The sequence below is a fragment of the Falco rusticolus genome, chromosome 4 (genome assembly GCF_015220075.1).
Source record: "Falco rusticolus isolate bFalRus1 chromosome 4, bFalRus1.pri, whole genome shotgun sequence".
In the NCBI taxonomy this organism is placed as follows: domain Eukaryota; kingdom Metazoa; phylum Chordata; class Aves; order Falconiformes; family Falconidae; genus Falco; species Falco rusticolus.
Window position 1 is genome coordinate 66993799 of NC_051190.1, and position 20883 is coordinate 67014681.

The 20883-nt window shown below is 40.0% G+C and overlaps 1 protein-coding gene across 9 annotated transcripts in view; it reads left to right on the top strand.

Annotated features, from left to right (window-relative positions):
• Positions 1-14367, top strand: part of ZNF438 (zinc finger protein 438) — a 57776-nt gene extending 43409 nt beyond the window's left edge. For 6 of the 9 annotated variants that reach the window (XM_037382974.1, XM_037382973.1, XM_037382978.1 and 3 more), the window contains 3 exons: positions 1291-1395; positions 6123-7986; positions 12052-14367. In XM_037382974.1, the coding sequence (XP_037238871.1) occupies positions 1291-1395; positions 6123-7986; positions 12052-12664 (2582 nt within the window). In that variant the 3' untranslated portion in view covers positions 12665-14367. The remainder of the gene's footprint in view (positions 1-1290; positions 1396-6122; positions 7987-12051) is intronic. The other 3 variants (XM_037382980.1, XM_037382981.1, XM_037382982.1) reach the window with 2 other exon arrangements.
• The last annotated feature ends 6516 nt before the right edge of the window (positions 14368-20883 follow it).

Here is a 20883-nt window from a genome sequence, read left to right on the forward strand (position 1 = left end):
ATTTTCTAAGCTATTTTAATTCCACAAAAGGACTCCTATGTAGACATAATTACATTACTATTTAAATAATCAAGTACTAAAAAGCTAAGAAATGCACGATATGAGATTATCCCTGTGGCTTAAATGCTTCTCCTTTCCAAATCACATGTAATAGTAATGTTCGTTACCCATTTTAAGTTTGCATTTAATTCCCATATCCCACCCTCTTTGGCCTAGACACTTTCCAAGTCTCGTTTATAGTTCTCTTGTCCTTTTCCTGCTTGCCCTCTGTATATCCTAGTTTCTCTTCCACACTGTCAGCTCAGCAGTTAAGAGACAAGGAGAGGCCATTCCTTTGTTCTAACTTGGGTGTTTGGACCTAAAGCTATAGTTTTAGGAAAAATGCAGCCCAGCCTGAAGCAAAAGCATGTTCACTAGAATGTAATCCTTGGGAAAATTAGCTGCTTAAAGTATCTGTTGAACACGTGCCAAGAGCTTACAACTTTGCTGGATTTGGGCAGCTTGTCACAGACAAAAGAGACGTTGCTGTGTCAAATATCAAGGTCTTTGTCTATGCACAGGTGTGTTACTAGATTCTTTTTTTTTCTGTTTTTTTGTTTTTTTTTTTTTTTAAATGCAGACATACCAGGGGATGGCAGGCATTTTCTGTTGAAATTAATTTTAGAGAATTATCTGAGGCAAATACCCAGAACAGAACATTCCACCCAAGTAGTTATTATTAGGCAAAGAGAGAAACAACTGCAAATTAATTGTTATAATGCATAGAGTTGGGCACTCCTGATTTGTAGGTTTTATGCCCAAGCTTACCTCATATAGATATGTGGCAAAACTAGTTTTGAACCGAGAAGGCCAGATTCAATTTTCTAGAATATCTGCGGTTCTGTGGTTTGCATGGGATTATGGAAAGTGTAAGTCATCATAGAATGTATTCCCTCTATTTAAAAGCCTCACGAAAGCTACTGAATCTTCATCTTCCTGAGATTTTTGTTTTGGTGCTGTTGACTGTCTGCCATGACACTGAAGCTAAAGCATCCCATCTGTTTACCACATTAACCAGCTTTACTCAATTACTAAGCTATCACCTTGCATTTGCTGTGTAATGTATTAGATTTTAAAACATTTTTTGAGGAGAGAAAAATGGCAAAGAGCAAAAAGCAGTAGCTTTCTTAATGCATTAACTGGAAATTAATGTTTTTATTGCCTTTTTCTGGATTTTTGTTGGTTTTGGGGGTTCTTTGGGGTGTTTTTTGTCCTGGGATCTATTTATAACTGACTGAAGCACTTTTGCAGGTGGTGTTTTTTTGCATGCTAATCCTGCAGAGAAACATTGTGTCCAACAAAGTATGCTGGGTCAGCAAAAACAAGAAACTTGTGCTGGAAAGGCAGTATCCACAGGTATTTGGTGTGTATGGAGATTTGGCAAAATGAACAATTAACTGTCATTGACAGAAATAAATGTAGTATTGTCTGTTAGAAAGCTGTACATTTTTTTTTCTTTCCCACAGAAGAGATATTCTTCCTTTCAAAATCAGCAAAAGACTCAGCAATGTAAACATGCATTTTATTAATGATATTTCATTAATCTTTTTCATCAGTATTCTCTCTTTCCCTTCAAAACAAGATAATCCTTTTTTTTGTGTTATTTTCTGTCACTTGTCCAGTCGTACACAAATTAAACGCATACCTACACAAGTGAGGTCGTCCTCCAAGGATTATATAAAAAGTTAACACTATTACGCAGTGGTTTCTGGAATTTTGGTGGTTTATTTTAATGTTCAAAATAGACCGGATTAATGGGGAAGATTAAATTACATCTGATGCCTTTTACAGGGTCTGAGTTCAGCAGTGTTACGTGCTTTACCTAGGGAACAGACTGAAGGAGGTATAAAAAGAAGGCAGAACAGATTGGAGTAGGGCAGACTTGAATGACTTAGGAAGGAAGGGGAACCATGAATGAACAGCAGCCCCATGGGAAGACTTTCTTTCCTCCAGGGGACTCTTCTCAGCATGGCTATGTCAGAGACTTTGATGCATCATTGATTTTTTTTATTGGGGTATTACTGTCCAGTCCTCTACAATTTTAAGGTTGTTTAGAAGGGATGAAAGCTTACTACATCCTGCAAGTTACTCAGTGATTTGATACTTGCAGGTACTAGCATGGTAACCTTTTTATTAAAAGTAATAGTAACCTTTTTGCTAGCATGGTAAATATTTTAACAGAGATTTTTAGAGTAAATGGATTGAATTGCATTTGATGTAACTTTGTGCATAATTATTTATGTCTACCTGATGCCCCAGCTCCATGCCTGTTTGAAAGACTGAGAACATAGCAACTGAAAATGAGCTTCACATCATTCAGATATTAAATCTGATGTTTTCATTTATTTCCTTTATTCTTAATGAAAGTATTAGAGAAAGAAAAAATACTGCATTCCGCTGAAGGACCTGTAGACTGACTTGCAGAAAGAATGTTGTCTAAAACCCAGGACCATCCTTAGAAATGCTTATTGCAGAGCCTCCCTTGACTGAAAATTCCCCTTCTCAGATACAAGACTTCATGTGTTTGCACAGGCGTGAAGGCCTTCAGGCCACAACTGTCAAGTCAAAATGAATCCTTTGAATTGGAGACAAATAATTTGGAAGTTATGGAATAGAATTGGAATGTCCCTGAAAGATGCATACTACGTTTCCAGGTGGCCTTCTGGTAGCCAGACAGCCAGAGCATATTCAAGTCCTTTGGTGTCAGGGTGGCAAAGACATGAATTACTATAGCAGTTTCTCTGTGCAAAGGAAACTGCTGAAACTTCACAAAGTATAAATGGAAAAAATAGTTTGGTCACTGATGAAGCACACTCTTGTTAAGGTCAGTAGGACCTTCAGTCTGTGAATTGACTGGCTGCTTTTTCCTGATCTAAGATGCTAAATAGGTTTCCACCAGTTCTTCCAATTAACTTTTGCAGTCCACGGGCAAAATCTTAACCAAGTCTGAAAGATCATCAGACAGATAGTCTGCGTCTAGCCCATCTTTGTATTTTGACACAGCTGCTTGTATACAGCAGCTGTGTTGGATGAGAGGGAAGTAAACAGTTAAGTATCATTTGCTTACGAGGGGCACTGCAATGAGTATTTCTGCACTAAACTATCTAATGTAAATTTGAGGAAAGAAAGAAAAAAAAAAAAGCTGTACTAAAGGCTGATACCAAGCATAGCTTGCCTGAAAGACATACTGATGATAAAACTGCGCTAGTTGGAAAAGGAGTGTTTGCATAAAATTCCCTTCTCAAACAGTTACATGAATGCTTAGTATTGTGTTAACTGCATAAGAAGAATATTGATCTAAATGGACCTTGTTTCAAAGAGCATTTTGTGGTTCATAGTCATGAAGGTTATGGCTTCTAGAATGGTACTTTTTTTGTGGAATGCTGAGAAAAAATGTGGAGAGCTTTTAAGAAAAGTTATTTTACTGCCTAATTTTGCAGTAGGCAAGTCAGTGTATTTGAGAAGCATATGCTTATTTTTAAAGCTAGTGTCATGCATTATTTCTACAAATATTTCCTTCTAACTTCAAATTAACCTTTTTTTTTGTGATGCTTTGGCTGCCATTTCTGCATTTTTGTGGAGGTGACATGTCCACAGTAAAAATTCTGGCTTTTCCTGAACTCATATAGTTTGCTGCCGTTGGTTGGAGAGTGAGTGCCTTATAACTGCTGAACTGCTGGCTTTCCTAAAAAGTTTCTGCAAATCAGTGAATGAGATTTTGAAATAAAACTGGAGAGGTACAAGCCAAATGTGAGAAAAGATGGAAGCTGCTTCATGTTGAATATTGGGGCAAGCTGAGTAACTGCTGATTTGCAAAAAGTTTATAATGTCGGTTTATGTTAAGCGTAATCTGGAAAAATGAGAGCAGACTCTGTCCCCTAAAAGAAAAATACACTTGTCCTCTCATCTGCTGTATTTAAGCTGTACAATTTGACCTGTAACTAGCGTTGGAAGTTCAGGGCTGGTTTGTTTAATGTTTACAATACTTCACATCATTTTATTGTAATTCTTGGAAGTACTTAAAAGTGCTTCCTCAAAAGCAGCAACAAGAAGATACCCTACACGAAACAAAAAATAATCTGAGTTAATATCTGAATTAGTATTCCTAGCAGTTGAAATGATAAAGGTTTCTATACTTTTTATATATATATAACGATTGTAGATTGTAAAAAATGGAAGCTCTTAGTGAGAAATAGTATGTGCTCCTAGCTTTTGTAGAATAAAAAGGGCTGTAGGGAGATAGAATTTTAAACCTGCCATGTTTCTGTTTTTGTTACGCAAACTCTGTATGCCTGGCTTTATCCCTGTGTATAGGGATCTCTTTATATTTGTGTAGGGTTTCCATGTGTACAGCAGTCCAGTCTGCACAGAATATCTAGAAATCTTGGACACCTTTACAGACATTGAGCAGAAAGAAAGTTATGGTGGTGCCCAGTAGTTTCACTTAACTGGAGGATCGAAGAGGTGCATAATAGACGTGGGGTTTGATACTGTAGATGACAATAAAAGGATCAAAGGTTTATGCCCTGCATAGTTGTTACTCTATGAATCTGCTGCATAAAAGTTTTGAGAAACATCAGATCTACTGTGTACACACTGTGCAGTTTATATGCGATTGCTCAGTGAGTCTAGCATGTCCTGAAGGCAGTGGATTTACTGCACATGTGCATACCATGAGTGCGCACATGTATCTGTCCAGGAGTTCTGGTCATGAAATATGATAGCTCTGTAATTTACAGTGCATGTTGCAAAGTGTGTGACGTCTGAGAAGGACATCCAGGATTAAGATAAACTTATTGGAGTTTCCAGTGTTGGTAGTAATTCACAGTTACTTCTCCATGTCCATCACCATGTATGATTATATCTGTAATGCAAGGCTTTAAAATGGTAAGGAATGGAAACTTCCTTATGGAATTAACCTTACTGCAATTTTTCAGGATCCCAGAATCACTTACACGTACCCTATTAAAATGTGATTCTTAAAGTGATTTTTTCTTATATTGTTGCCTTCCTAAATTGCCTTTCTGCTTGGGATCTTTGTAGTTGAATTCCCAGTGATTGAGATTGTTGGGATTTTATGGTTTTTTCCCCCAGGAAACCTCTCCCAGTCTTTGAGAACTGGAAGCGTCAGCAGTTGAATTTGGGAGTTGGTAATGAGGTTGATATATGAAATTATCAACCAATTATGGTACAATTAACTGTGTATCAAATCCTTCTTTCTATGGAGTGCCTGAAAGGTTGGCCTGTATCTCTGCTGCTCAATGCAGATTATTTGTTTTACTTAATTATCCTCACATTCTTCTTTACTGAAAAGTCTTTGTGACATTTACCAACACAAGTAGAAACAGGAAGGAATTGTGATACAACCTTGATAAATTGCACCTTTCAAGAAAATTTTTGAAATTTTGAAAACAGAGCAGTAGTTCTGTTGTGCATAAAGGCACGTAAGCATGTGTGTGATTGGGTGTTTAACAACAGTACATCTTCTCTCAAGTCCTCTTTGATTTTATTGCACAATATTTGCATGTTTTATAGCAGTAATTTTTTTAAAGGCTTCATCAGGTAAGCTTTGGTCTGTATCTGATAAAACCCACAAATTCTAAATGTTACAGAAACTCAAAAAGACAGTGTGACTCTGGGTGAGAGGTATGATCAGAGCAGGTGCTCAGAAAAGTTCTGCATCATGGAGTTTAAATCCTGTCCTGTTATTTCTTCCAATTGAATATTGCCAGCATGCTAGTGGAGCTTTTCCAGGGCAGAAGAGGCTTATAAGTGTATTTGTTCTGAAATGCCACGTAGTTTCTAACCTAGAATGAAATACCCATTTAAGATCAGACTGGGGGGGGGGGGGGGGGGGGGTGTTGTGTTTGCATATCTGTATTCAAGCACATTGCTTCAGGGAGTATTTTTGTTTTGTCCATGAAACTTTTGTAATTCTAAATTTAGTGATTGTTTAAATACCTGAATGTTTTTAATGTTTGTGTGTAATAGTATCCTTTGTAAACAGTTTTATTTTTGATACAGTAATTTTTTAAAAGAAATACTATATATTATATTACAGCTTTGTTATGTTGTTATTACAGATAAACACAAATCCCCTTTGGATACAATACAGAGTTTTCAGAAGAAAAGTCAGTTTAGGACCATTGCTCCAAAAATGGTACCAAAAATTTTAACATCGGGAGTGGTTTCTTGTCTTCAGCCATCTTTGTCTGAGCAAAGTACACCGGTTTCAGCTGCAGTGTCTAAACCATTGGTGGTACCAACTCAAAACTACGCTGTCATGCAGGTGGCTGGTCATGAAGGGATTTTTTCTCTGTTGGCTGTGCCATATGTTGCCCCTACCCTAACGCAGCAAGTCCAGCAGTCAAATGTGGCCCCTTCTGAAAACCTAAAGCTGCCTATCCCTCGGTACCAATCTGTAAGAAATAAATTGTTGAGTGACAAAAAACTGACACAAACCTCTGGTTTGGGTGCACATAACAAGATTCCTACCAAAGCATTGATCTCATCACAGACTTCCCCCATGACTACTTTAACTGAAGACTGTCCTGAAACTCATTCTAGTCCAGATTCAACTGAGCAAGAGATGCTAGCGGACCGTGACTCAGCTGAAATTGCAGTTGCCACATTAGTAAAGAAAAGCAATTGTGTGCAATCTGGATCTCCTTTAGTGAACAAAACTGAAATTGCTAACAGTAACGTTTCTGGGCCATCTGTAGTTAAAGACTCTTTATCCAAGCCAGCAAGTACAATTAATCCCATGAAACTAAGTCTACGCTCTGTGAAGACAGCATCTGAAACCACAAGAGAGTCATTCATAATGTCTGAGAAACTAAAGGAAAAACCCACAAATTCTGCAAATTCTGTTGCTGTCCTGTCACCAGCAGTTTTTGCCAGTACAGTACAGATGACTCCATCAGCACCAAAAGGAAAACTTCCCATTTTGCCTTACTCAAGGATGAAAAATTCAGCGTTCTGTAAATCTAAGCAGAATACCAGTGTTACAGATGTGTCTGGTCCTTCACTAAGATCAGAATGTGAAAAGGTACCAGCTTTGGTGAAAATCTGTGATGTTCCTACTAAAGCAGCTGATAAGCGATTAGCTGTGTCATTTACACAAGTCCCCAGACAAACCATTCGAGAAAATACCTTCTCTGCATCCAACAAAGTGGATGTTGACAGTCTTAAAAAATTCAGTGGTGCAGCCTCTAAAAGAAGAGGCAGGAAAAGAAGAGCCACAGATGATTTATTGGCTTTTCAGACCAAGCGAAGGAAATGCATCATTAATAAGTTTAGAGAAGGAAGAGAGAGGGCGAAAACTGAACTTCAGCCGCCTGAAGGTGAAAAAGCAGAGGCAGTGAAAAAATACCGTAGTATTAGACCAAAACCAGTGGTAGTTGTGCAGGCTTTTGCACCGCTGACTTCTGCAGCAATAGTAGAGACACTGTCTCCTGACCATTTAGACCAAGATGTTTTCTTAAATAGTTCACTTCCCAATAAATATTTAAATTACAAGCATAGTGATGCTACATCAGCTAAATCAAGTGATTTAAGTAGAAATGCATGTTCAGCTGTACCTAAGCAGTTGCATAAATGTCATGTTTGTAACCATATCTTCCAGTTTAAACACCACCTTCAGGACCATATGAACACACATACAAACAAACGGCCTTACAGCTGTCGAATTTGCCGGAAAGCATATATTCATTCTGGAAGCCTGAGCACGCATATGAAACTTCATCACAATGAAGGCAAACCCAAAAAGCTTGTGTGCTGTGAATTCTGTGCTAAAGTTTTTGGCCATGCCAGAGTGTATTTTGGCCACCTCAGAGAAGTCCACAGGGTTGTTATCAGCACAGAGCCCTCTACTAGCGAGCAACAGCTGCAAGATGCTTTAAAGAAGAGAGACACAAATATTGAAGAGGCAGAAGAAGCAACAGAGAGGTGAGTGTTTTCACTAATAAATCTAATGAAAACAGGATTTCACGTTGTCAGTGGAAATTCATAAACATCGCCATCATGAAAATTGTTGCTTTCTTCCCCCCAAGTGAGATTCGTAATGGTTTAAATATTTTGTTAAGTAATCTAGTCAATCCATTAGACCATCCAGTATATTTTAGCTGATACATTCAATAGAAATTATTAGTGACACTTGAATATCCAAAATAATTTTGCATATATTCTAGTAATGCCCAATGTACTGCCAGTGGAGCTATTTTGGTCGGTTGATTTCTCACAGCTAATGCTTTTTCTGTTAATCTGCACTGTCTTCTGTGTCTTGCCCATCTTAGAGTTTTCCCCAGAAGGTAAGTGAACCAACTGCAATAAGTGAAAAGCAATTCACATTTCAGTATTAGCTTATAGTTTGTTTACCTTGTTAAATATCAGTATCCTGTTTCCTTCTCTGGAGTGCTGTGAGCTAATCCATCTTGTGTGCTGCTTTTGTGATCATTTAGCCAAGTAGAAATGTTAACATTTACCATATTAAGATAGTTAGAACATTCTTTGGTCTCTGCATTATGATTTTGAGGTGAAGTTTCTTGACACATTATAAATGTTGGCTTTTTTTGCTTCTTCCACTGTGCATTTAGTTTCATCGAAGTATGCTTTATTAAGCTCAGGCTTTTAACCTGACACTTCACTATGACACTACCATTCAATGTTACGCATTTCGCTTTGCATACCTCCACTCTGTGGGGCATCAGTTAGAAATTTTTAAGGTATTGAGCCTAAGAAACACCAGTGCTTTTCTTTCAGCCTTACTAACTGTTGTACGATGAATCATTCAGTTTATCTGTTTTGTTGGATAATCTGTCTGATGTGTATAAATACACACAATATTATGTGGTCCTTCTCATAGCCCTTGTTCTCATGGCGGGCTTCAACCTACCAGATATCTACTGGAAATACAATACAGCGGATAGGAAACAGTCTAGGAGGTTCCAGGAGTGTGTGGAAGAGACCTTCCTGACACAGCTGGTGTATGAGCCAACTGGGGAGGTACCCCACTGAACCTGCTGTTCACAAACAGGGAGGGACTGGTGGGTGATATGGTTGTCAGAGGACATCTTGGTCATAGCGATCATGAGATGATAAAAGAGTTCGGTTCTCAGACAAGTAAGGAGGGGAGGTCAGCAGAACCACTACCTTGGACTTCCAGAGGGCCAACTTTGGCTTGTTTAAGAGCCTGGTTGACAGAGTCTCTTGGAAGATAGTTGTGAAGGGCCAAGGTGTCTAGGAAGACTGAACATTCGTCTTAAAGGTGCAGGAGCAAGCTGTCCCCCTGTGGCAAAAGACAATCCAGCGGGAAAGAGGACCAGCCTAGCTGAACAGAGAGCTTTGGCTGGAACTCAGGGGAAAAAAGGAGAATTGACCACCTTTGGAAGAGGGGGCAGGCAATTCTAGAGGACTATAAGGATGTCATGAGATTATGCAGGGCAGACATTAGAGAGGTGAAAGCCCAGCTAGAGCTCAGGCTGGCCCCTGCTGTAAAAGAAACAAAAAAATGTTTTTACAAACACATTAGAAACAAAAGGAGTGTCAAGGACAATCTACATCCTTTACTGGATGCGGCGGGGAGCATTCCCACAAAGGCTGTGGAAAATGTTGAGTGAGGTACTTACTGGATGCTTTCTTTGCCTCTGTCTTCAGTAGTAAGACCAGTTACCCTCTGGGTATTCAACCCCCTGAGCTGGAAGACAGGGATGAGGAGGAGCAGTGTGAAGCCCCCACAGTCCAGGAGGAGATGGTTAGCAACCTGCTGCTCCACTTAGACACCACAAGTCTATGGGGCAGGATGGGATCCACCCAAGGGTACTGAGGGAGCTGGTGGAGGAGCTTGCCAAGCTGCTCTCCATCTTTTATCAATAGTCCTGACAAACTGGAGAGGTCCCAGAAGACTGGAGCTTAACCAATGTGACACACATCTACAAGAAGGGCAGGAAGGAGGATCCAGGGAATTACAGGCCTGTCAGCCTGCCCTCGGTGCCAGGAAAGGTTATGAAGCAGATCATCCCAGGCACCATCATGCGGCATGTGCAGGACAGCCACAGGATCAGGCCCAGCCAGCATGGGAAGACAGGTTTATGAAAGGCAGGTCCTGCTTGATGAACCTGAACTTCTACAACAGATGACCTGCCTAGTGGAAGAGGGAACGGCTGTGGATGTTGTCTACCTGGACCTTAGTAAAGCCTTTGACACTGTCTCCCACAGCATTCTTCTGGAGACCCTAGCTGCTCGTGGCTTAGATGGGTATGCCGTACCCTGGGTTAAAAGCTGGCTGGTTGGCCAAGGCCAAAGAGCGGTAGTAAGGAGTGTTACGTCCAGCTGGCAGCCAGTCACAAGTGGTGTTCCCCAGGGCTCAGTACTGGGGCCAGTCCTGTTTAATACCTTCACTGATGATCTGGACAAGCGGATTGAATGGACCCTCAGTAAGTGTGCAGACAATGCCAGGCTGGGTGGGAGTGTTGATCTGCTGAGGGCAGGAGGCTCTGCAGAGGGGTCTGGGCAGGCCGGACCGATGGGCTGAGGCCGGTTGTATGAGGTTCAACACGGCTCAGTGCCGGGTCCTGCACTTGGGACACAACAACCCCCGGCAGGGCTACAGGCTGGGGCAGAGCGGCTGGAAAGCTGCCGGGCAGAAAAGGCCCTGGGGGTGCTGGCTGATGGCCGGCTGAACACGAGCCAGCAGTGTGCCCAGGTGGCCAAGGCGGCCAAGAGCATCCTGGCTTGTATGTGAAACAGCGTGGCCAGCAGGACAAGGGCAGCGATCGTCCCCCTGCACTGGGCACTGGTGAGGCCGCACCTCGATACTGTGTTCAGTTCTGGGCCCCTCACTGCAGGAGGGACGCAGAGGGGCTGGAGCGTGTCCAGAGACGGGCAGCGGAGCTGGTGAAGGGTCTGGGGCACAAGTCTGATGAGGACCAGCTGAGGGAACTGGGGTGGTTTAGCCTGGAGAAAAGGAGGGGGGACCTTACTGCTCTCCACAGCTCCCTGACAGGAGGTTGTAGGCAGGTGGGGTCGGTCTCTTCTCCCAGAAAATAAGCAACAAGACAAGAGGAAACAGCCTTGAAGAAGTTGCACCAGGGGAGGTTTAGATTGGATATTAGGAAAAATGTCTTCACTGAAAGGGTGGTGAAGCATTGGAACAGGCTGCCCAGGGAGGTGGTGGAATCAGCATCCCTGGAGGTGTTTAAAAAATGTGTGAATGTGGTGCTTGGGGACATGGTTTAGTGATGAATTTGGCAGTCCTGGGTTAATGGTTGGACTGGATGATCTCAGAGGCCTTTTCCAACCTGAATGATTCTATGAGGAGGTTTCTGTGGAAATCTTATTTTGATTAGCTTAACTTAAACTAGGGACTTGCTAGCTCCGTGTGTATATGTTTCCTTCACACTGCAGGGCTATCCTAAATCAGTGAGAGGGGCTGTCCAATTGTAAACTATGTATTTAAACTTTTAAAAACTCTGTTACAGAGTTTTAGGAAAAACCCCAAACCTTTGAAGTTTCATTGTTTCCATCCTGGAGTGGGAGGTGGGACCTGTGGTTTTGCCTTAAATTGACCTTAGATCACTCAGTGTAAACAAGTCAGCTCCTCTCCTTAGTATGCTACAGGTAATACTCATTTTCACTTCTCTAGCACAGAGCTAGAAGTATTTGGATTGATCTCACTAAATCTGGATCTTAAAAAAAATGTTATTAACATTTTATTAAAAGGTTAGTGCTGTTAAAAGATTTTTTTGTACCAAGGCCAATTTTGGAGGCAGTTCTTAGACTCAGCAGTGTCAAATAACATTTGGTTTCAGTTGTTTCCTAACCAGCCTTATTATTATTTTATCTCTTTCTTTTTTTCTGTTCCAAATAAATTAGACACTGTAGCAACACTATCTGTTTTTAATTAAAAAAATGATTCATGAATGTCATCTCTTGGAGCTTAAAAGGACAGAAATTGTGATCTCTATTCTGTGCATGACTAATACTGAAATAGTTCATATTTCCTTTTTTTAACAGGGGAAACAAGTGCAATTTTGAGGACCTATTCCATAACCCAGGAGAAGTGAAATTACAGATCAAATGTGGTCGATGCCAGTTTATTGCACAGTCTTTTGGTGAAATGAAGTTTCACTTATTGTGCTCTCATGGAGAAGAGATCCAGGGAAGAGTAAAGGAAGGAGTTTTGCAAGGAAATAGAGGAGCTAAGGGGGAACTAGTCAAACATACAACCCACTTCTGGAAACAGCGCAATGAGAGAAGACATTTAGCAAAATGCAGTGCCCATGAGGAGGAGTTTTATACTTTTCCAAAACTGAAAAGACAGATACACTTTCACCATCAAAATAATGTTGATACATTATATAAAAGCGAACTGACTCAGTCAGGAAATGGTGAAGCAGACAAGGAGGTGCAAAATGTAGGTTTTGATACACCGAGCAAAAAAATAGAAGTTTGGTCTAAAGCGGGCTATAACTGCATTTTATGCAAACAGTTTTTTGGAAGGAAAGAGGATCTTTTTAATCATTGGCAGAGTCGTCATAACTGTGAAGACCCTTCCACTTTATGGACAATTTTTAGTTTGTTAACAAAACAAGGAATTATTAAACTTTCTAATAATGGTGACTATTGAAGCTGAATTCTACAGTGCTATGAAAAACATCAACTACCTTACCAAATTGTTTATGGTTTTTTGCTGTGTTGCTAAACTAACTCAAGAGATGTATCACTTCAGAGGCGGGGTTTTTTGTTGGGTTTGTTGGGGTTTTCTTTAGTTAGCTAACCTTTATTTTGTAAAGTAGAAAATGTATTTATCCACTACCATTCCAGATGGGTAAATGCAAGCCAGTTATGAAACATTGTACTTAAAATTCATGCTTAAGGAATTTAGCAGCAGCAAATACTCAGTACTATTGGTTCACATCAAGGAAAAAGATTTTTAAGTTAACTTATACTATACACACAGAAATAAAGTAGTTTATGTGGAGTAATCTCAATCTTGAATGAAATGACAAACCAGACTGGAAGTGTAATTTCAGTCCCAACAGTGCTTTGAGATTTTATGGTAAATACATACTTCTGTGCAGTTCTCTGAATCATTTGAATGTGCATACATGCAGCCAGCACTCTAGAGCTTTGTAATCTATAATCTAAGAGCTTTTAATCCTTGTTTTCTTGATTTCAGTGTCTTCATCCATGTTCATTACTGTCAGGTTTGTTCTTGGCAGGTCTTTCAGGTATTACATTCTGTTCTGGTAAGAGCAAGGATCTTTGGATTTTTAAAGTGAAAAATCTACATGTATTTTTTTGCCTGTAGCTCTTTGGGTTGAAGATGAGTTAATTGCCACCCATAAAGATGGAAACCTCAAAGCTTGACTGCTTTACGAAAAAGTAAGTTTGTTTTAAAAATAGTAATGACTTGGTTACTTCTGGGAAGTTTGTCGTTCTGCAATAGACTGCGTGTTTCACAGTGAACTTTTAGCATATTCCTTGCACCTCCTGTGACAGCAGCACTACTGCTGCCAACACCATTAGCGCTCTGCCTTTCACACTCTGGGTATATGGCTTTTGTACCTCTGCAGTTGACCCAGTCTGTGGCTTTAAAGGGAAATTGTTCCTTCACTTCTAAGTCTGTGGTGCAGGTAATGAAGCTTTTTCACTTGTGTTGCCAAATTTACTGTACTAGTGGAATTCTGTGCAGCACTTTAACATTCCAATGTCAGAAGCCAGTAACAGTTATTTTCCCAGGATGCAAAGCTGTAGCAGTCTGTAGTGAAGCAATAAGGAACAGTGCATTCTGTCCCCCCCTGCTACAGGGCAGGCATGGTAAGTGACCATTTGGGCATGTCAGGGGGGCAAGTCAGTTCAGGCTGTAAGGAGATGGGATTCTGGAGCTCACTTTTGATGAAAAGGTCATTGAAACCATTGAATCTCGTTTGAAATTGGTGTTTAAACTGCTTTTACTTAAAGCCTTATGTACCTCTGAATTGTTTTGGGAGCAATAATGGAGGCAGTGTAAGAAATCACTGTATCACAGTGCAACAGATGTCAGAGCACTTCAGAGGGCAAACTGAAAAATACACCAGGACTGTCTCTACAGTGCTACTCTGTTCATTTATTCTTGTAGTCAAACTGTAATTGAAGGATTGCAATGATGAAAGAGTCATTCCTAAAATGTCCTGGGTCGCCCCGCACTGTTTTGCAAAAATTGTGGTCATGAGAACATGCAAAGGGATCTAAAAATGTTGTGTTTTCTGAGTGGGATTCCAAAGGCTGTAGCAATATTTTGTGTATGTGTTCTGTTTTAAAACAGTAAAGGCAATTTTGATGAGCTAACAGTTTTGAATGTAGTATTTTGTGGTATGGTGCTTTGCCCTGGAGTTGAACTGTAAGACTGGAGCCAAGAAAAATAAAAGACAAAAGGAAAATGCTTATGGGACTGTACAGGTGCTTGGTAAGGTGGAAGAATCCCTGTGGATTTCCAAAACTTCCTTCCTGCTGTCGGTTGTTATAAATACATATTTGTGGTTGTTTCTTTTGTTCCATATATTACTTTTGTATGCTGAACTACTTTAAAAATACTACTTGTTCTTATTCTTGACAGACACACCCATCTTTTAATGCTTACAATATATTCATATTTATTTGCAAGGGATAGATGGAGGAGTATGGCATATTTGGAAAGGAATAGCTAATTTTAAAGTCAGTGTTTCATATCAAACTGAGACTGTATTTAACCTTGTAGAGTGTGTTTGCATTTTGAAGCATTTTTTCCCCCAAACTTAATCCTTTAACTTTCAAAATCAAACAACTTGGTGTTTTCTCTGAAACAGAAACATGAGAACAATTCCTCCTTCACGTAGTTATAATACATCAAAGGGAAGTTCATTCCCAGCATAAAGAATGCATTTGAAGAGTTGGGCAAAAAACATGTAAAAGGTTTGATCTAGTTCATTTTTTAAATTGGCCATTAAATCACCTTTCTTGAAAAATCACCCATCCCTTGATCTAGTTTAGTATGTGCTGAAATGAATGCAGCTCTAAGACAGAGTCTCTCCTGTTCAGGAGCAGCACCAATGATGGCAGAGTTGTCTTACAAAAATATTTTCAAAAAGTATTTGTTAAAAATGGTGGTGCATCAGAGCCAGTGGTGTAGATACGTCGTTTGGTGGTGATTATCAGGCAAGAAGAGTCACTCCCTTTCATTTCCTGCAGGAGGAGAAGGTACAGTGATGATGGGAGGAAGGAGGTTTGGGATAAGGGAGCGGGTTGCATGTTATTTCAAATGGAAATTTTCGTGTACAGTCTTCATCGTATTGTTACGCTTCTCTCCCTTTCTCTAGTCCAGGCCAAATGGGTAAAGGGGTCTCAGCTTTCAGCAATTTAAAACCTGAAAACATGTTTTAAAGCATGGTTCTAAGCCACTTCTCAGTGTCCTCATAAATGTTTAAAATTAGAAGCCTTTTTTTCTGAGCCTGAAAGCATTCTTATGTTTCAGGCTATTACGATTATGGTAGATTGTGAAAGGTTGGGCTTTTTGAAAATAGCTTTGCATTAAATACAGATGTGTCCTTTGTTTAAAATGTGTTTGTTTTGCATTTGTGTTCATTTTGATAACATTTTGAGGTATAAAGTGAGCCTTATTTACAGCAACGTTAAATAGTGCTCCATGTTTGCTGTTCAGCAGAAGGGTTGTTGTGAATACAGTTTGCTGTTTACCTTGAAGCTGGACAAGTTAACATCTGATTTTGCACATAAATTATATTTTTAAATTGTTAAAACTAATGTTATTGGTTTTGTAGCTGTAGTTTTTTTCCCCTCTGATTTTTCATTAAATCTTTGTTTCAGCTTCACGGTTCAACTTTAAAGCTGTTCCTCACATGGAAAGTTGTTCCTTCATCATCACACCATAAATAATCAAAGCTGGAGGAGTTCCATTGCTTCTCTGGCTTGCAGAGTATTGCCCTTCTCCAGCTGCAGAGCTACAGTTTCCTATGGCTAACTTGACATAGTTGCTGGCAGTAAATGTTTTACTTCATTTATTTATTAGAATTTAGATGTCTGCTGTTTAGTTCCATCAGAGTTTCTGTCATACCTTATTAGATACTTATTTTATCTGCTATTCACTGAGCTCCTTAGAGAAAGTGTCGTAAGAGGGATGAACAGGTATTTAAGAGAGCAGATTTCAACCCTGACTTTGTGCAGATGATGCTGACGTTTGAGAATCACCAGCTTATCTGGGCTCAGCCGTGTAGCGTATTATATTTCTACAACACATCCACCTACATGTGCATCTATTTTGGAACGAAATGTATACTTCAAATTCAGCTGTCAGTTATTATTATCAAACCTGTACAATGTAGGTTTGTGATTATTATGCATAAAGATTAAAATGCTATTAACTGTAGTAGGTTTACTTGTCAAATTCCTTATAGCTGTGAAAAATGAAAATCTCTGTGTGCTGAGTGTGACACAGAAAAAATGTGGTCTCATGAAGAAAATTCTGATGGCTTAAAGGTTGTCCTCATTTCAGTGTGTGCTTTTATAGCTGATCTGTCACATTGTAGGATTTTCTCCACGTTTTATTAAATTGCCGTAATTTTTCTTGGTTAGGAATACTGAAGAAGACCTGAGCCTGCAAGCAAGTTTCAGGAAAAAATGTGTTTACTTCCTTTCTCTGTACAGGCAGACATGTCCATGGAATCAAAATAGTGTTGGTGGCTTTACAAATACGTGCACAATGTGGGGCAACCTGCAAGCTTTGGGCTTCAGTGTATGACTTTGTGTGGCTGACTGTTCTGCGGTTCCAAAGTAGAAACTGCAAATTTGAGTGTAAAAATAACTTGGTTTTCAGACTTGAGTGAACTTCTAATACCGTATTGACAAACCTTCCAGAAATCCAAAAAAATGACAACAGCATACTTCTCTACTTGTGCTTTGTTTGACAATTTTATTGACGTAGTAGTACCAGTGGTGTTCTAAAATATGATAGATCTGGTGCTGTCGAGTACAAAGGAAGCTTTCTCCCTTCCATTTTTTTTGCCTTTTATTGACTTTTCCATGTAAGCATTAGAAGTGATGGAATGAATTATGATTTCTGCTGCTGAAAAATCCAGAAACATTATTCTGAAGTTATTTTGCAGGAACTTCCAATTTTAATCTAGAATAACAGATGAAATCAGTGAAAAGAAAATTTACTGGAAAGAGACACATAAGCAAACTGTCCCATATGTGGATTTCTCTGCACAATTATACCACTGTAGATGAAATTTCTGAATGATAGGTCTTCTACTGGTAGGTACTTCGTTCTTATGCAGTGTTATTTCAAGTGGCCAAGAGAAGTAAGTATTAAAAAATGTCCATACCTTCTCTTTGACTTGAATTTTGTTAAATATTTCTACTGTTGTGCCAGTCCAGATCATGGTCCAAACGATGTAGATAACTCAGACGCTTTCTAGAGGACTCACAGCATAATTCAGTGGAGGGAAGGCAAAGAAATATGTGAAGGAAATAGTAATAATAAAGGTTGGCATAACGTATTGAATGTAAGGTCAAGCTCCGGTATGACTAGCCTTTGATGGTCTGTATATGTGGAAGTGTCCTGGAGCCTTAGTCTGAACTTCTCGCTTCTACCCTCTGTGGTTACATGGTTCCAGAGTCTGCTCCCAGTTGAGGTATGTCAGGCTGGAGTACCCTCGGTCTCCTTGGGCACAAGCTCTTCCAAATGGTGTAGCTGACTTTGTAAATGTCCTTTTGGTGTCTCAGCTACACGCTTGTAGTTCGGTGAGCCACATGCTGGCTGCTGAGACTAGCTGCTGCCAGACTTGAAATGTGGTTACCTGGTTTTCTGAGGAAAGCCATCTTTTAGCTTTAGTCCATAAAAGTATAATCAAATGCTGCATCTGTGCTTAGCAAAACAGGAAAATGGCTCACTCTGTTTCCTGCAGATACAAGACTGATGAGTAGTAGGAAAGAAAGTGAACTCTTTCTACAAGAAAAAGCAGCTGCTAAATGTGATTTGGAGTCTTTATATCTAGCAGTTGTAAAAGACTAGAATGTCCCATTGCCTAGTTAGTCATAGAATAGAATCACAGAAATTCCATAAAACTGTCTTGATGCAGATGTGATGGTATAAAGCAGCAATTCAGAGTTGCTGTGACTGAGGTTCTTCTTTCTTTCCTCTTTCTTTTCCCTCTTTTTGCCTTTTTACTTTTGCTTTTTGTATTGCTCTTCCTAGCCACTCTGCCTTTTCAGCATACTCTGTGAGCTGTTCTGGCTGAATGCAGTTCATAAACGTGTAATTCAACAAAGTCAGCGTTGTCTGGCATCTTTGCTAGCCAAAAGCCCGGGATGGAGTAGTTGTGAGTTCTGTTCTGCAGAATGTTTCAGAAAAACATTGGTTGCAGGGGACCCCAGAGGTCAGCTGGGCCAGTCCGAAGCAGGGCTTAGCACCAGCCTGGGAGCAGGACAGTGTTTGGCTTTTTGATAACCATTTCTGCTGCTGTTCCCACTGGTCCCTCAGCTGTGGTGGAGTTGTGAGCGTGAGCAAGGTGCCAGTGTGGTAGCTGATACTTGGAGCACTGTCACAAGTGAGTGTATGTCAGTTGTAAAGACAGCACAAAACTTGGGACAAAAAAAACCCCCTCCTAAACCCAAATAAAGTTAGAGTTTCAGCTGGAGATCCTTCAGTAGTGAGAACTTAACTTTGGCACAAAACCCTGTTGGTTTTGTTGTTATAGACCATGGCCGAGCCTCTTGTCCTCCTGCACAAAACCGCTTACGCTCCCTTGACTGCTCTGCTTCTTCTGGGACTTCAGGCTCTTTGCCTTTCACGTGCAGTGAATATACTACTTTTTTCTGCAGTTGATTTAGGACAAAAGTAAAGCGTTTTATTTCCTGTATACTAAGAAATTTTGTGCAGCTTCAAGTTTAATCTGACTTCTGAACATAACACCCGATCAAGGAGATCAGTATACCTTCCTGTTGCTAGAAGCAATAAATGACACGGTGAGGGAGGAAAGCAGTAAATATCCCTGTGACCATACCTTTGCAGCAGTGCAGTTGCTTTCCACTGGAAGTACAATTTCTTCATGTTTTTAGTTAAAAGCTTTTATTAATTTTAACTGAAGTAAATACGCTGCTGTACTTTGCTATTCAAATAAATGCTTTTTCAGCTCTGAGTCCTTGGAGTTTGAATCCTGTCCAGCCGTTTTCTGCTATCTGCCAATTCCTTGCTAAGTGCAAACTTGACAGTCTTGCCAATAAATCCACCTTCATGCCATTTAAAGTCATCTGCCGTCTTTGCTCTAGAGCTAATCAAAGTTTGCGAGAAGACATTTTTTAAAGGGAACTGGCTCTACAATTCAGGCCATTTAAATTGTTTAAGTTAGTTGAAAGAAATTGCAGCAAACTATAGACAAGTGTTACAGACAGTTTGAAAGTTCTCTTACTCTCTTTAGTGAATAATTGGAGAGGAAATTTTCCAGGGGAGAATTCGTGGGTTTAAGCTGCTTTATGTGCTGCTTTCCTAATCCACTTTTTTAGACTCTCCTGAGCACAGTACAGCAGAGCCCAGCCGTGCTTCCTAAGTCAGTTGCAGCCTGTTAAACTCAAAGCAGCATTTTATTTTTACCTTGTGAGGCAGCTGGGTTGATAAATGGATGGGATACTGGCACTCTGGGAGACAGCTGCGATATCTGCACAGGGTAATAGTCTCCTGTCTTTAAAGAGCAATGTTTCCAGTGTCTTATACGTGCATGCATGATCACATGCAAAATTTTAAAAGGGTTAAGTCTGGAACATTTTTACGTTGCGTGTAGGTGTCACACTGTAGGGTGCATTCCAGTTGTGTTTCTTTCATTAAAATGCAGTAACAGTGTCATTATTTATTGCTAATATATCTGTGGCTTATCTGAACCCTGAAATACACAGTAGCCACCTGAGTTCTTCCAGGAAACTGGATTAATTGTTGGAATTTCTTCTAAAAAACATACTACTCCTGCTGGTTAACACCACATGTAGGGTTTAAACAATATTTCTGAGAGTGATTTATTGGTCCAGCAGAAAAGTCTGGTGCTAAACCTTTCCACTGGGATTTGCTTACATTAGGAAGCAATGCAGGTGGCAGTCTATTTCAACATAGAATAGATTTTTTCCCCTTCCTTTCTGATAAATGAAGTGCTTATGTAAGGTGAGAGATTGAAAAAAATGAGAAGCCTGAAGCCCTTAGAGGATCTATCTGAAAGCTCCACACGTGGGCAGAGGAACGCAGGGTAAATCTGATGCAGTTTCTGTACCTGCTCGCCTCAAGCATGAAGGGAGCCTCCCGGCTGTGCCTCGGCTGTCCTGGGGATGCTGCGCAACAAAAGCTCTGCACCGCAGCCAGGAGCTGGCATTTAGCAACATTTAGCGTCACGTATGGCATAAGAGGGTATTCTGATGCCAGACTCATTTTGTCCATCGCTAGATAATAAATCATTCCCATACATCCGTGGTAGGCATCCTTTATTCTTTGAGCTTTTGTCTTGTGTTTTCATTTTGTGCGTAATAGACAGGATCTGGGTTTGAATTAGTGCTCAACAAACTGTCTGTTCTGAAGCTTTGTTGTATGCGAAACCGCGCCCTTTGGCTACCGTTAATACCTATCTTCTTTCTCCCAAATGATTCAATCGTTGTCACTTAATGACAAACGTTTGATAGTTTTTTTGCTGATAAGTATTCTATGTAAATCTCCTAACAGTGTCATATTCTTAAATGACTGTAGTGCTTGATTAAATTGGCCCTTTTAAAAGGGATCCAGGTTCACCAATAGTGTTTCCTGCAATGCGCTTCTCTAGAGAAAACCGATCTGAC